General features: G+C 40.3%; 1 protein-coding gene across 3 annotated transcripts in view; it reads left to right on the plus strand.

Annotated features, from left to right (window-relative positions):
- Positions 1-598: 598 nt before the first annotated feature.
- The window catches only part of usp53a (ubiquitin specific peptidase 53a), a 31279-nt gene continuing 16526 nt past the window's right edge, over positions 599-15351 (plus strand). The window contains exons 1-9 of one of the 3 annotated variants that reach the window (XM_082526542.1): positions 599-1189; positions 8407-8448; positions 9326-9996; positions 10698-10790; positions 10991-11125; positions 13213-13323; positions 14174-14256; positions 14481-14565; positions 15062-15208. In XM_082526542.1, coding sequence (XP_082382668.1) covers positions 9853-9996; positions 10698-10790; positions 10991-11125; positions 13213-13323; positions 14174-14256; positions 14481-14565; positions 15062-15208 — 798 coding nt within the window. In that variant the 5' untranslated portion in view covers positions 599-1189; positions 8407-8448; positions 9326-9852. The remainder of the gene's footprint in view (positions 1190-8406; positions 8449-9325; positions 9997-10697; positions 10791-10990; positions 11126-13212; positions 13324-14173; positions 14257-14480; positions 14566-15061; positions 15209-15351) is intronic. The other 2 variants (XM_082526541.1, XM_082526543.1) reach the window with 2 other exon arrangements.

The raw sequence follows: 15351 nt of genomic DNA on the forward strand, positions 1-15351 counted from the left end.
AGAAAAAGGATAACAAGATGCCTGGCCTTGGTTTAGAGGGTATTAACTGAGTAAATGTCAACGAAATCCAAGCTGCTTGTTTAAATTAATGTAATTATTCTAAATAAAAAAAATATGGTGAGCTTGAGCCATGAAACACGTCAGGGATGAAACACTAGTGTCTAACTTAAAAAAAGAGAGAGAGAGGTTGGGATGAGGGGGGCTTATAGGTACACTCCTTTCATTTGCTTTCTTTATATAACAGGATCAGGCAGATGGTGTTTGGGTAACACCAGCCTTACATGACTTCCCTCCACTCCCAGTTGTTCATAATCATCGCTGTTAGGAATTGCCACCACAGTATTAGTGTAACCACGCAGGTGTAAACAAACCTTAAACGCTGCAACACTTGATCTGCGGGGGGAAAAGAGCAAAAAAAAAAAAAAAAGCAAGAACGCGGATATCCTGTGAGATTTATGGGAATCTGTAAAGCACACGTTGTGAAAAAATTTTTATGCACTCAAATATACTTTAACTGACTTTTGGAATATTATAAAGAACCGTCCAAGTGCGCATGTGATGCTGTTTCTAGCGCACTCCGCATTGTAGCAGTAAGCTGCCCCCCCTCCTCACCAGCACCATAAAGCAACATTAACGAGCTTGCCAGCAGAGTTGGCGCTCTGCAAATATTGGAGCGTGCGTGCGCGCGCGCCCTAGCAGTGGCAGCGGTGTACAGTAGCATGGCAGACTGCAGTAAATACAGTGTTGAAGAGGCGGGGTTTGACATCTCCGCTCTGAAAACATCTCTAATCCAGTATTTCAGGTGGCCAAGTCGACCGAGCGAACCATTGCTCACTACCGCCGCGCTTCAGAGAACTGCAGCACAAACGCACGCCTCCTCCAGCCGGAGTGTACCGCGAGTGGACAGACGGGGCTGGTGTGTATCCGAAGTGGAAACTCGCCGTAGGAGAAGAAAACAGAGAAAAAGCCGGAGAGGGAGAGAGAAGTTTAAGCGACGCGAGGCAACACTTTACTTGTCTGGGCGGTGTTTTAGTTCCCAGCGTCTCCCCGTTTGAAGAACATAGTAAGCAGAGACTCATTCGGCTTTTCGGCGAAACTCAACCAAAAGAAAAAAATTACTTCCAACTCTTGTTCAGCGAACTCTAAAAAGGATATTGCGGCACTTTTTGTTGTCATTATTCAGCCACAGGTAAGCGTCAGCTGAAGTTTGACAAATGTACTTGTCTTTCCTTGTTTATGTTTGTGGCAGTACGTGGGGGCGGAAGCTCTACCTGGAACTCAGGTAAGTCGGAAACCAGGTAGGCCTAGCGTTAGTTAGGCTAGCTTTAGTTAGCATAACTTGCTATAAAAATATAGGTGTGGAAATTGTTTAGAAGTTTAGTAGAGTTTATTTGTCGTTTTTATTTTTTGACTGTTTATTTTATTCAGTTTATTATTATTATTTATGGGCCTTGAAATAGGCTCACTGTGAACAGTGAGCTGTAAGTGAGGCTATGAATCGGTCATTAAATATTATAAAATGTAGCATAAGGTCACGGAAGCTGGCGTGACGTTTTTAGTGTTGGAATGCTTTATTTCGTGACACACACACGCGCGTTATGTCAGCTTTTCTGTCACACAGTGTGCTATCAGAGGATGTCTCATCACTTTTTATTGCGTGTGGAAAGGTTTCATGTTGCGCAATCATGTACACTTTTGTTTATATCTACAGGAAAAAATTGCTGCTAGTCTGGTTTTTGTTGTTGTTGTTTTTGTTTTGTTTTTTTGGGGGGGGGGGGGGGGATCAGACCTGTTGTAACAGAACTTCTCTTATGTGGCACCAGTAGACTGGTTTTTCCCCTCTAAACTCATGATAAGACCCTCATCCCGACGAGCCCAGTCCCTTAAGCACAGTGATGATGAGGCGATGAGATCATCAACCCTTTAGACATCTTGCTCACTCAGCCTTCACATTGATGCAAGTGGAACATTTCCTTAAGGACAAAGATGGTGAAATAAACATAAAGGCATGCCGACGAACCAGTTTTTGACGCTGGGCCTTCTGCCACGTCTTTGTGTGCAAGTACATTGAGCAAGAGTACTTGGAAAAACGTGAGCTTTTGAGAAGTACTGTTTACTAATGTGCTGTGTCTTCATCAGCTTTTTAGAAAGATGGTGTGTGATGATAAGCTACTAACCCAGAGGTCTGCCACTTCAGGTTTAGCTTTAAAAGTTTTTTCTTTATGCATTTAAAAAAAAAAAAGTTGCAGAAAAAAAAAGATAAATTGGGGGCAGGGTCATGATCATGCTTGATGTTTCTTGGCTAGCTGTTGTCATTAAGGAAGCAATTGTGAGAGCAGAAAGGCGGATGTTATATTTCAGTCAGATTCTATTCAGCTTTGGATCCTGGCTCTGTGCTTTTGTTCTTCCTTTTCCTCTGTTGGAAGCAGTAAGGAGTAATGGGTGACTCAGCGCGGTGTGGGTGACCTGTTCAGTTTCACAGGGTTGAACACGGGGACCGTGTGTTGGAACGCAGCAAGACTTTGAGCAGGAAGCCCACACAGGAAATGACCGCTGCATTGTTACCCATTCTTAAATCATGTCTGCAGTCTGCAGGGAATTTCAAGTGAAGTTTCACTGTTTTTTTTTTTTTTTTTTCTGGGGTTTTTTTTTTTTTTTGGGGGGGGGGAGGTATTTATTTATTTTTTTGTTTGTTTTTTTGTAGAATAAACACACAGGGTCAAATTTATTGCTTGTTCTTGTACATGCATTGGCTGCTTGTTTATGAATCTGTTTCCTAGTTCTAACGCCTAATTAATTAAACCGACCGAGGGAAGAAATGTTGAATGCGTTCAGTTCAGGGAAATTTTAAATGTTGCTTTAAGAGTAGTTTATGAGGAAGAATTGTGATTCATCCTTACTCTATCAATATGAGTCAGACTTGGAACTTTGTATGACTTTACCAAAAGTGGAGAAGTTCATTTTCAAGTCTAAAAACAGACCCAGAAAATGGGAGTAATTGTCCACTTGTCAAAAGTCAATCTGTTCCAAGGAACGGCTCTAAATTCAGATATGGTTAACTTAACGCTAAAATAGATTTTACACCTGGCAGCCTTTATGAACCGCACTTTATAACAACAAACCCACTGCACTCTTTTACCTCGCTCAGCTATTTTTATTCACTTTATTTGGATCCACCCCTTTTCTTTCTAACATTAGTGTTTCTATGTTAATCTAGCTCCACTATTCTTTAATTTAAAAAAAAAGATCTCATTTTGCTGTCAGCCGGAAATGATTTTCACGTGTGGTTAAAGCACATTTAGAAAAGTGTCTGTGAAGGTGGGAAAGAGATGACGCATGTTATGGCTGTCATAGGATGCAGAGTAGGAGCCGGTGTGCGTGGCCCTGAAGTTATTTTTCTGAAGGGAAAGTTGAATATTTACGAGTTTCCTCTTTAACATATGCCATTAAAATGCATGACACGCAGCGAGAACACGTGTGCAGCAATTGCTTTTTCTACGTGATCTCCAGTAAGGAAAAAGCCATTCATCAACAGTGAGTCGGAACACGCTCGGCTGTCATCTAGGTGTATAATGCACCAGCTTGACAGGGAGATGTATTGATCTGCATTTGAGAGGAAGGAGTTTCAGAGACGTTAAGCTGTATCGTACTCTGTGGCAGTTCATATTGTAAATTGTGAACGTGAATTAAGAATTAATCCTTACAGCCTTATTAATTAATAACGCTGTAATTTGGGCTTTTGAAAAAGCCGATGTGGAGAGAATTACAGACTTTCGCTACTGGGAACCCGAAAGTCGACCGTTCCAACAATATATACATCAGAAATCTTCTCTCTTTGTGTTGCTGCAATGATGCATTTCTATTTTTGTTTCTTGAAAAAAGTGACATAGTGTGACTCAATTTACCACAGATTGATTCATCAGCAGCTGCTGGCGTTGCCATATTAAGGAGATCAGTTGAATCATTGTTAATGGGGCTATCCATCAACTGATCACTAACTCATAAATTATAGCATCTGACTCTCCACTCCGTCACCCCAAATTTGGACACATTTTACAGATCCTCCAGGCTCGTCAAAGCTGCCACTGCACAACATGCTCTTTGGCTGACTGCTTGAAGGTGCTAGCCTTAGCATTTTCCATATGACAAGGGGAGAAGGGAGTCATTCCTGGTCCTTGTTTGACAAGTCTGAGCCAGTCTTTGTTTACAAAGGAAGACTGGACTTCCTGCAGTTGTGCCCCTTGGTGAAAAAAAGAAATGACTGCTTTTGTTTGGCTCTTGTTTTTGGCTCAATGCTGCATCTCTGACAACTTTTCCATAGTACATTGAAAATCATTGCTGCTGTTGTTTTTTATGGATAACTATTTTATCTAGTAACAATGTTTTCCAATGCAATATTTCTCCTTTTAAATGGCTGTAAGTCAAGGATGTTGCATAACCACATGGATAACTAAACTCGAGATTAGAAAGCAGTTTTTAAAAACAATTATTTATATAATCTGTTCCTAAGTGTTTATTACTTCGATGTTGTTTAAACAGGAGCTTTACTGACCTCACCAAATTCTTTGTAAAGACTGTAGTGTCAGCAGATGAGATGTTTTAAGATACTACTGTTCATGTGTTCAGCTGCTAGTGAGGGGAGGGGCTGTGTGTCAGCTGGAGGAGGCAAAGTACTGCTGGTATGAATACTGTTTCAAATGAGTATGTAATCCATTTTTATTGACAACCCTATTCAGTTATCATGCTTTAGGTAACTACAATATTGTAAAAAGCAAGTACCTTTTGAGTTTTAAAAATGTTGGTATAATAGGTATTGTAAATATCAGTTCTGGTGATATACCTAAATATAAGATGTAAACATATACTTAAGGATATTTCATGTGTAAAGTAGGATCTGATTGATTATTTATTTTCTGCAGTTTTAAGCGCTGCTGTGTAAACTAATGTTTCCCTTTTATGTACTTTACCTCAGTGGAACTTTGGCACTACGTTTGGCCACAGGTGTGACCTAGTTTCCACTTATCAAAGATACTTTGCTGCATGTGATTGAACTCTGCTTCACCTGTGTGTATGTGTGTGAGAGCGCAATTGCTGGTTAATTTTTAAACATAGCCTTTTGTTATCTTTAATCACCAATGTTTTGTTTTAATTACGAGAGGTAATTCAAAGAGAACTCGAGGGAGCTACTTGCTCCCAAGGCAGAAACTGGAGGTCAACACGACTGTGTTTTAAAGTGAAGTCAGGCGGTTTTGTGGACTATGTTGTTGGGATCGAAGCAGAAAAGGGAAAATAAGAGAAATATGGTGTAATTCTCCACTTAGAGTTGAAAGCAAAGGGTGTCAACAGCCGTCTTGGCTTACTACTCAGTGATGTAAACTTGGCTTATGGACAATTTTGCCGCTGGCCAGATTCGTTTCCTCCACCTAGGTCTGTAAACAAGAAAGCACATATTTCATATGGCTGCTGTTAGTTGAAATTGATTGTGGGGGATCTGTTTTCAATTTTAAAATAGGTATTTTATCATTAATATCACATAACAGAAGAAGATGAAATACAGCAAGAATGTCAGCAGAGTCATCTGTGCAGGCAGTGTGCTTCTCTCTTTGCTTTCTCGTCACTCTTCTTGGTCCGTGTTTACACGTTAGGCACAGTATGTGCTACTTTAACCTTTCAGGATTGTAGCATAGCCAACCCTTGTCTAAAAATGTGCACGTATCCTGTAGTGCCGACACTATGCGGTCTCTGTCACCTGATGTTTTCTGATTTCCTGCTTTTATTTTATTTTATATCCATTAATCCCCTCATAACAAACAAAAGAAAAAGAATAACAGTAATGTTAATTAATTATTGTTAAATAAAGGCGGTGGTTATAAATTCTGCCTGCTTAACTTAAGCCAGACAGCAAAATGTTGATCTTACAATCGTCACAACATTACTGAAGTGTACTTGCTGTCAGTTTTGCTCCTAGAAATGATGGTTTAACATAACTGAGCTTGACAGTTTTTTCCAAATGGACCAATATAATGCAATAACATTCATAGGACCAGAAAGACAGAGCCATATTTACTCATGCTGTTGTCAGCAGTGTCTCAATACAGCACATGCTTCAGCTTCTTTCTCTGTTACATCAGTTTGACATTGAATAATGTAGACAAGGGTTGGGATTGTTTTTGCATTCTGCTAAATGGGTATGGGTGAGACGATAGCCGGATATGTTTGATGCTTGCGTATTATTCCCTGAAAACAGGAATAAATGTACCAGTTCCTAATTAACAGAATCAATAAATGTATAATGGATTAGTAGAGTGCACGGCCTCTGTCGTCTAAGGTGTAGGTGATTAATTTAATTGTTTTTCCATTTCATCACATGATCACAAACTTGATGTCCTTGTACAGACTTGTCCCGACTTGTGATGTCATCGGCAAAGGTGGGTTTTCCATTTGCCAGTCCAGCCCTGAAGCAAATCCGAAAACAGCAGCTCTTAAGAAACTCTGAGCTTAAGTGATTGCTTTGGAATGCTGTTGCCAAGGAGCCCAGTTGCAAAGTACAACGGCAGAGACATTTGTGCATTTAGTCAGAGCATGTGAAGATGACTGTAAAATACAAAACTGCAGCTTACAACCTTAGATTCTGCATCGAACTGCGTTGTTGCAATGTCATCATACATCGAGGATTCCTAAAATACCACGATGGCAATGTCGTCCTGCAAGTTTCAGCCGAAACTTTTCAGTGGTTCTGGCGACTGTCACAAGAGGGAAGTTTCATTGTTTGTTCTAAGTAGGGCAGTTTTTTCTTCCTCTTCTTACTCTGAATAACAAAATGTTTGAGGTTTATTCTTTGCGACTATTTTTTGGGTCTTGGGGACTAAAATTGGATGAGTCACTGTTGCACATTGTTGCTTCTTTGTACTTTTTGGTACTGGAACAATGAGAACAATGTGAGATATGTAAAGTTACAAGGACATGTCCTGTTACCATTTAAAATGCTACCATGTGAAAATCCCAATAAAGACATCACAACTGAAAGGTTTTGACTGTATGCTGACCTCTTTGGCCATTCACTGATATTAACACCCCCCACTGACTTGTTCAGCATAAACACAGACACTTTTAAGAGGTTTGCTGGATGAATGTGTTCCGGCCAAGATGCACTTTCCCTCCAGATTTTGTTGGTGTAGCTCAGTTTATTGCATCTTCAATTGTTTGTTAAAATGCTCACTACAGCTCAACTCATGGTGGAAAAAAAAAATAGGTCAGGGCAGTCTTTCTTTGTAGCTGATTTTATAAAAAGCGTGACGGGGCCAGACAAAGTAAGAAAAAAATGGGACGGAATAGAAACTTGGAGCAGCATTATATGGGTTTTTAGAAATGTCAGGCCACAAATAGCTGACTAGCAGTTTCAGACTGAGCTCTCCTCTGGAGTTACAGCTGCCCACGTTGTTTAAAATTCATTTCAAACTATTTATTTCACTTCAGGTTCACACAGTTGCAATAAAGAGATTATGAAAATTTATCAGGATAACTGAGTTGCTAATTAAAGTTGGTCTGGTTTAAAGTCATAATTCTAGACAAGCACGGTATGACTGAACTAATTACCACACAAACAGTTGAATTTTTGTGTGTGTCTTTATTGGACACACTAATAACTGGCGGTGCAAGCTGAAAAAAGTAAAGTAGTTCTAGTTAATAGAACCTTTTGGTAGCACCAGACTCGGTTATTAATATTGCTGCTGCTAAACTTACACAACCATGTGAAGGAATTTTAGACCATTTGTCCTCCTGATCAAGGCCTTTCACATGGTTATTCCAAAACATGTTTTCTTTCTTTTTCCACCATGTAATTATAAATTTACTTGTTTGTGTTTGCAGTACACTATATATTCTTATATTTCTCCAGCTTCTTACATGCATAAGCGTCAGGTTATCGACATTATCTCTCTCTTTAAAAATACAAAATCAAATAAATAAAATCTTTATATCCTTCCTAAGATAGAAACGTAAGTCCACCGTGCCTCCACTATGCTTCAGACTGAAAAAGAGGTTTTTGGGTCCTCCAATCATGATGCTATTTATCCCAGACATGTGGAAAAGCCCATAAACCCATTCACTGGTTTTCTTTTTGTTGACACATGAGCAAAAATGTAAGCTTTGTAGAAATTTCTGCTGTTTTGCCAAAATAACAGGATTGCAAGTTGAGCTGAGTTTGAGCTTTGCTGGCTGCCTGCTCTACGGGAGAGTCCTCCAGTTTTAGACCGTGTGTCTCGGTGCTGATTGATGTACAGCCAGTCTTTAGAACTGCTTTTTCAGGCCTCTCTCCCCATATGTATTTTTAGCATTTATAAAGTGAAAGTTGTGATTGGTGTTTGCAAATAATGCCACAATCTTTGTATGCTTCTATTTCAACAGAGGTACCACTGCATCCCATAGTGAGAAGTCAGAAGTAGAGAAGTACGCAGAATTTATTCAGATGGGTCTTTTAACTATTGTTCGATTATGTTGAGTAGAGAAAGGGAAGTAGTTTTCTGGTTTCAAATTACCGTGTAAATTGAGGACCTTAATTAAAGTCCAGTAACAAGATGGCAAATTAAACTGATCTGTTGCTTTGGATTCTGGTCCCTTATTTTTTTCTATTTAATATGATGTTGGATTATTAATTGGATGAAACATTAACCAATTAACTGATACTGACAAGAGTTAATCCCCTCCAGTGAAAGTGATACATACTGGGGAAGTGATGTTCTGCGTCAGTATTAGAGGGGGGAAAAAATCCAGTGTTTCCTCTAAGCTCGCTTCCTGTCTGATGATAGCTCTTTGCACAATTGTCACCATCGCCCCTCCCTTTTTTCTTTTTCTTTTAAGTGTCTTTCTTTTGTCTATACTGTAGAAAATTTGAAAATTCATAATTCTTAATTTTTCTGCCTTTTAAATGAAGTACAGGCTGCAGCCTAGTGAGCTGTAACTCCTACGTGTGTGTTGGCTCTCTGTCTGTATTGTTTAGGAAATAATAAATTTGTCTGAATGTTAATGTGAAACCAAAGTTAGTGCCATCTTTAGTTTGACACGCCTCCAGTGCAAAGGGTGGCTGTAAAAGTTAATATATAAGCTTTCCTGACATGTATAAACAGTCAGGTTTGACCTCAATTTGGAGGTACACGACTGAAATTTCACATGTGACTTCCTGTGGTATTGTTTTGAATCACTCATCCAGTGCAGTAGTGTTAAATGTATGTTAAAGCAGCAAGGCATAATGGATAAAAAGCAGCAAACCACATTAGCTGTTAACGTGTTTTTAAATCTAGTTCTCTTTTTGTTTTTTCTTACACAGCCCGGTCGTGTTTGCTGTCTAACCTTTCGACTTGTGAACTTCTGAGCGGGAACAAGGGAAGAGTCGCCAGGACCATGTGGCAGGATTTTCTTATAGGTGTCAACAATTTGTTCTGAAGCTGTTATGAAGTTTTGACCACAAACAGCACAAGATGTTTGAAATGCGTCCCTTCGTGTTGAGAATGCATCATATTAGATCACTGGTTAACAAAGGCCGGCCAAAAAGAAGAGTTGGATTGTAATTTTTTTTTGTGTGTATGTGTGCGTTTGTGCGCACATGTGTGTTTATTTTTCAATTTTTAATACAGAAGATTTTTAAGTAATTGGCACGATATAAGGACCTTTTCCTTGAGCTGCAGACATAGACTGGACTCCCATGTATAGCAGAGCAGCCGCTGCAGCTTGTGGAATAACTTAGCTTCAGACTGTTGGACAGCTGCTTCTTCAGGGCTCCGGGGATCTGATCTAAGCATCCACCCACCGTGTCATCTGACTATTTCACCTGTACTAAGGCAACCCTACTAACCAATGGCATGGGTCAAGTTCTTCAGGAAGCCAGGGGGCAATCTGGGGAAATCCTACCAGCCGGGGAGCATGCTGTCTCTGGCCCCCACCAAAGGACTGCTCAACGAGCCTGGCCAGAACAGCTGTTTCCTCAACAGTGCTGTGCAGGTTTGTTGACACCTCATGAACATTTTTATGTAAAAACTGCACAAAAATGGCGGTCACTGCTTCTAACCGGTCCTCCAAACTTCTTCAATTTATTTGCTGCTTGTATAACTTTATTTATTGCAGCCCCCCTCTGGGAACATGTTCCACCCTCTTGAAAAAATAACCATTATTTATTTGGAAATTGCAAAGCTTAGTCACTGTCTGTATTTGTCAGAGCTTCCCAGCTATTTATTCATTCTGGATGGTTAGTTTTGTTTTTTTTTCTTGTGGGGTACTGGCTGGTGAGTTAGTTCATTATATCAGCCAACGCGCAGTGAGGTCAGCATCGGACGGTCTTACTCAGAGGGTGTGTGAGACAACCGATGAGCTGGTCGAAGATGATCATTACTTTCGGCTTTGTTTCTGTGAGGGAGTTGTTCTCTCACCCACTCCTCGTTGTTATGACCTTGGAGAGTTTATTATTGTAGCATGCCTGCATGTTATGAGCAACTAAAAAGATGTTAAGTTTCATAATGGGGGAAAAATGTGAATCTTTTCTTAATGATTATTTTGTAAATAGGCAGATTGGTACAGAAAATCTATATATTTGAAGTGCATATGAATGTGTTTGCTTGACTGCTTTATCTTGTAAGTAAGAGATATGCCCAACATCTTATGGTGTAAGGGCAGCCTCACGAGCTTCTGCTCTATCCCTTGTGTAGGTACTATGGCATCTGGACATCTTCAGACGCAGCTTGAGGCAGCTGCCTGGACACTTCTGTCTGGGAGAGTCGTGCATTTTTTGTGCATTAAAGGTAAGATGCGATCATAAGCCTATTTAATAAGAGCTGACACTTTAAAGTAACCGTGCAGCTCCTGTTTGTCAGCATGAATGTGTAGAGCATCTGCTCTCATATTCAGACTGTGCATTGAGCGGTAAATGTGACACAAATGCTTTCTGTAAACACAATATGCCGTTGTCAGGGTGTAAACAAGTTCTTGCTCTCTTCTTCAGGGTATTTTCACCCAGTTCCAGCACAGTCGGGAGCGAGCCCTGCCCTCTGACAACCTGCGTCACGCCTTGGCGGAGACCTTTAAGGACGAGCAGCGCTTCCAGCTGGGCTTCATGGATGATGCCGCAGAGTGCTTTGTAAGTTCCTGTGGCAACACTATGGCGGGAGGGATTCGTGTATGTTTGTGTGTTATCCTGCCGCACAGCTCAAGCGAAGCACTGCCATGAAACTGTTCGGCGAGGTCACTGAAACAGCTTCTGTCCCTCCCATCAACCCCAGCCACATAGGCGCTGAATATCATCATGACAGCTTATATAAGTACCAGAGTTGTGTTTGAACCGCTTTTTTTATCTGCTGCCATAGTATGGCACATGAGCTTTTGAAGAATCACTTTCATATGGTCTTTATCGTTCTAGCATATTGCTTTCAGTTTTTCTGCTCTTTTACCACTTTAAAAAAATATTTTCAACTAGTCTAATTATTTTTGTCCCAGTTTTACTATGACTCCAGCCAAAAAGGAAAGGTCCTGTTACCCTGCTTTTAATTTGTTTAAAAAGTTTTACTTTGTCAATCACGTTTGGTTAGTGAATTTTTTCTCTTACAATGTTGATATCTTGTGCCTGTAAACTGTACACCAAAATGGCACAGATGTATCCTGATTTATTTATTTTTTTGTTCCCCTCCCCACGCAACGGTTGTTTATCTATTTAGGAAGTGCAATTACACAGAAATGGAATAAACAAAAGAGGGAATCTAACTTCTGGCAAATACAACGGGGGGATGAGTGTACTCGTGCACATTGGGCTGTACAAGTGTAATTTTTTTCACTTTGCTTCTCCTATAAGTTACAGATCAACCTACCACATGATGAGGTGTTATGTAGAAAACCATATAAACTATATGAATAGTTAAGAAAAAATGGCACATGGGCAGTTGTCTGAAAAATAGTTGGCAAACTATTCCGTTACGAGATGTTCTACCTGCTATTTTGTATTTCAACTAACTACAAAGTTGGCTGGCTGAGGGGGGGAGATCCCAGAAACACTTACAGAAGTAGATATGTAAAGGAGTATGTCCACTTTTGTGTAAGTAATTAAAAGTTTTTGAGAATTCCAATAAATTTCTCTAATTTAAAAATATTTTTATGGATGCATTATGAGGACTAAAAAGGATGATTGTTGGGCTTATTATCAGCACGTGGTTCAGAGTTAGTCAGCATCTGTGATCACACGGGGGTCATCAGTGCACATACTAATGAAATGTAACATGCTGCCATCCAGACGTCTTTCTCAGAGACTCGTTAACTTATTTCAGCAGCACAAAAACCACCACTTGTGCTTTTTCTAGTGGTAAAAGAGTCTGGTTAATAGAGTGGCTTGTCTTGAGGCCAAACATGTTCCCATTAAAAATATTTGGTACGTTATGAAACAGAAAGACAAAGGAGGCCCTGAACTCTTTAGAAGCTTAAAGCCAGTGTCAAGCCAAAATGCAAAACCCCCTTCTTGGTTTTTCTTTTTTTCCCCTTGGCTTTCATCTGCTACAGCAGTTGCTCTCCTTAGTTCCCAAACATGTACAGGGTGTTGTTAAAAGATATGATGCTCTATCTGAACTGTTGGTATCTTATTCAAAATATTTTCATGTTTTCATAGTTACAACGTTTGATGTTTTGCATTTGACTGCTTTACATCATTTAAATGATCTGCAGATTTTTATCTACGTTTTAAATCATGTCCCTGCTTTTTCAGAAGAGGGATTGTTAAACTGAAATTCCAAAGTTTTCTTTGTCTCATGTGGACGTACCATTTCTTAATACCGCGCAGATCTTTGCCCTTGAGCGTTTTCTCTCTAAAGCATTGGCAGCAGTGTGCTGGCAGAGAATTTATGTGAGGAGTTGGCTAGTGTCAGATTAACAGCCTGTGAAGTATAGCCTGTAACCTTTGCAGGCCTACCTCACAGCCTTAATATTTCATAAACTCACAAGCGTTAGAACCAGGAAGGAGCTAAAACGGAGTGGAGCTTCTTCTTTTAACGTGCTCCTTCTGCTGCAAGGTTTACAACACGACTGCTAAAATTGAAGTTTCTGTATAATATGGGCCGTATATTTTATTACACTGCAATCTTTGTCTTGGAAATCGCTGAATTGGAGAGAAACTATAGGCTGTGTGGAATGTTCCCCCTCACCACCACCAGCCCCATACCTGACAGTTTTCCTGTCCTGTCACAGGAAAACATACTGGAGAGGATCCACCTGCACATTGTGCCTGAGGAGACAGATGCCTGCACTTCAAACTCTTGCATCACACATCAGAAGTTCGCCATGTCACTTTATGAACAGGTCAGTAAGAGGCTAGGAAGTAATAATAAATATTATATTCCCTGGAAGCTTGCTTGTTTATTCTGGCTTATCTAAGCACGAGTTGGTTATATTAATTTTGTGTCTTCACTTTGTGTGTGTGTGTGTGTTTTAGTTTGTTTAATCTTTGTTTGCACAGTCTCTACTGTGTTGAGTGGAAAAGCCAGACACACTAGACAGTGTTAGGATTAAGCGACATGCGCACACAGGTATTAATCACCATCTGAGACAATAGAAATCCAATCAGTCATGTTTTGATACTGGCTCGCCCCCAGTGAAATATAGAGGGTGTTTCTGGTCAGGAGAGTACACATAAATTCCACCTCGGCGCAACACAGACACACAAACACACAAACACAAGACTCTTCCCCGTGGCTCTGATGCCCATCACTGTCTCTGTCCCGAACCAGTTCTATCTGTGAATCTAACAAATAATACGCCTTTGGACTAAATCCCTCAGGAGCAGAGTCGGTGGATTTGGTTCCACCTCGACTTCAGGGCACCCTATCCTGCAAATATTATAAAGGCCCAAATGAGCATTGCCTCCCTCAAACAGAGGCCTGAAATCGTACGCCTGATAATGTCAGTTGTCTGACTTAAAAGGATACTGGAGAGCTCGGAGTTTATATGTGATCACAGGGAAATAAGCCAAAAATCAAAGAACTGGTTTTGTCCCATTTCTGGAAAGTGACTCTCTGATATGCTAACCAGTCATATGCAGTGCTTACGTTTGCGAAATCACATGTGCACTTATTATTTCGTTAATTTGTTGGTAACTTCTATCCTTTTGTTTGTCGCCCACGTTGGTCACTCTCTCCTCTCTCTTCTGCAGTGTGTGTGCCGTAGCTGTGGGGCATCTTCTGACCCACTGCCGTTTACAGAGCTGGTGCATTATGTCTCCACCACCGCACTCTGGTAAGCCAAAGACAGTATGTAACCTCCTTTAGCACCCTTTTGTCATTTGTCTTGCTCTACACTCTCTTTCAATTATCACAAGGTCAGAACTCTGATTTCTTTTGCTGACTGCGGCATTTCAAAAGTGTGTTTGTCTCTGAGCGTGCCTTATCTTTATTTGTCTCTGCTTGTTCTTTCCTATAGTTCTGCTGACAATGTGCTGTTTACACTGCCTTCTTTCTCAGTCAACAGACGCCTCAGCGGAGAGATGAGTCTTTTGGGGACGTGTTAAAAGCAGCGAGTACGATCGGGGACCTTCGTAACTGTCCAGTAAGTGACCCTTCCAGAGTTTTACTGAAGCATTTACACCCAAAAATGACATTGATGTTGCGTGAAAGAGCAATCTGGAAAACATCAACTTTGTTGACTGGCCTCGCTGCTACTTAGTACACCCAGTACATATCATATTTCATAAATTGGCCATTACTGAAGTGTGAGAAAGATTATAAGAAAGTTAAAATGTCAACATTATTCAGTCTTAGCATCGTTTGACACATTTGGCCAGATGCCATGATTCTTTGGCTCAAACTGGTTGCGTGTAACTCGATAGCATTTAAATTACAAACCTTCTAGTACAAAAAAAATCTTATCTTGCCTTATTTAACCAGCAAAATTAATCATTTTTTTCAGTAAAATGTGTGATTTAAGGGCACTCTTTCCAATTAGTACATTTTCTTGGGGGCTTTTTGTGGTCGTAGGCTACTTTCTAACCAGCTGAACTTGTTTTTGTTGTCTTTATCTATGCGTCTCTCTCTCTTTTTGCCAGAGCAACTGTGGCCAGAAGATCAGGATCAGACGAGTCCTCATGAACTCCCCAGAAATTGTCACCATAGGCTTTGTGTGGGACTCCGACCAGTCGGACCTCACTGAGGATGTTATCCGCTCACTAGGGCCTGTTCTCAATCTTTCCTCGGTGAGCAATCTCATGCATTAGTTTCTATATCCTACACATTATGACGTTTTACTGGATTAATCTGAGTATTCAGAGATTTTATTGAATGTGTCAGTATATTTGTGAATTATTATTTATACAACTGTTACACAAGCAGTGCCTCT

This window comes from Aulonocara stuartgranti (assembly GCF_965226115.1).
Source record: "Aulonocara stuartgranti genome assembly, chromosome: 3".
In the NCBI taxonomy this organism is placed as follows: domain Eukaryota; kingdom Metazoa; phylum Chordata; class Actinopteri; order Cichliformes; family Cichlidae; genus Aulonocara; species Aulonocara stuartgranti.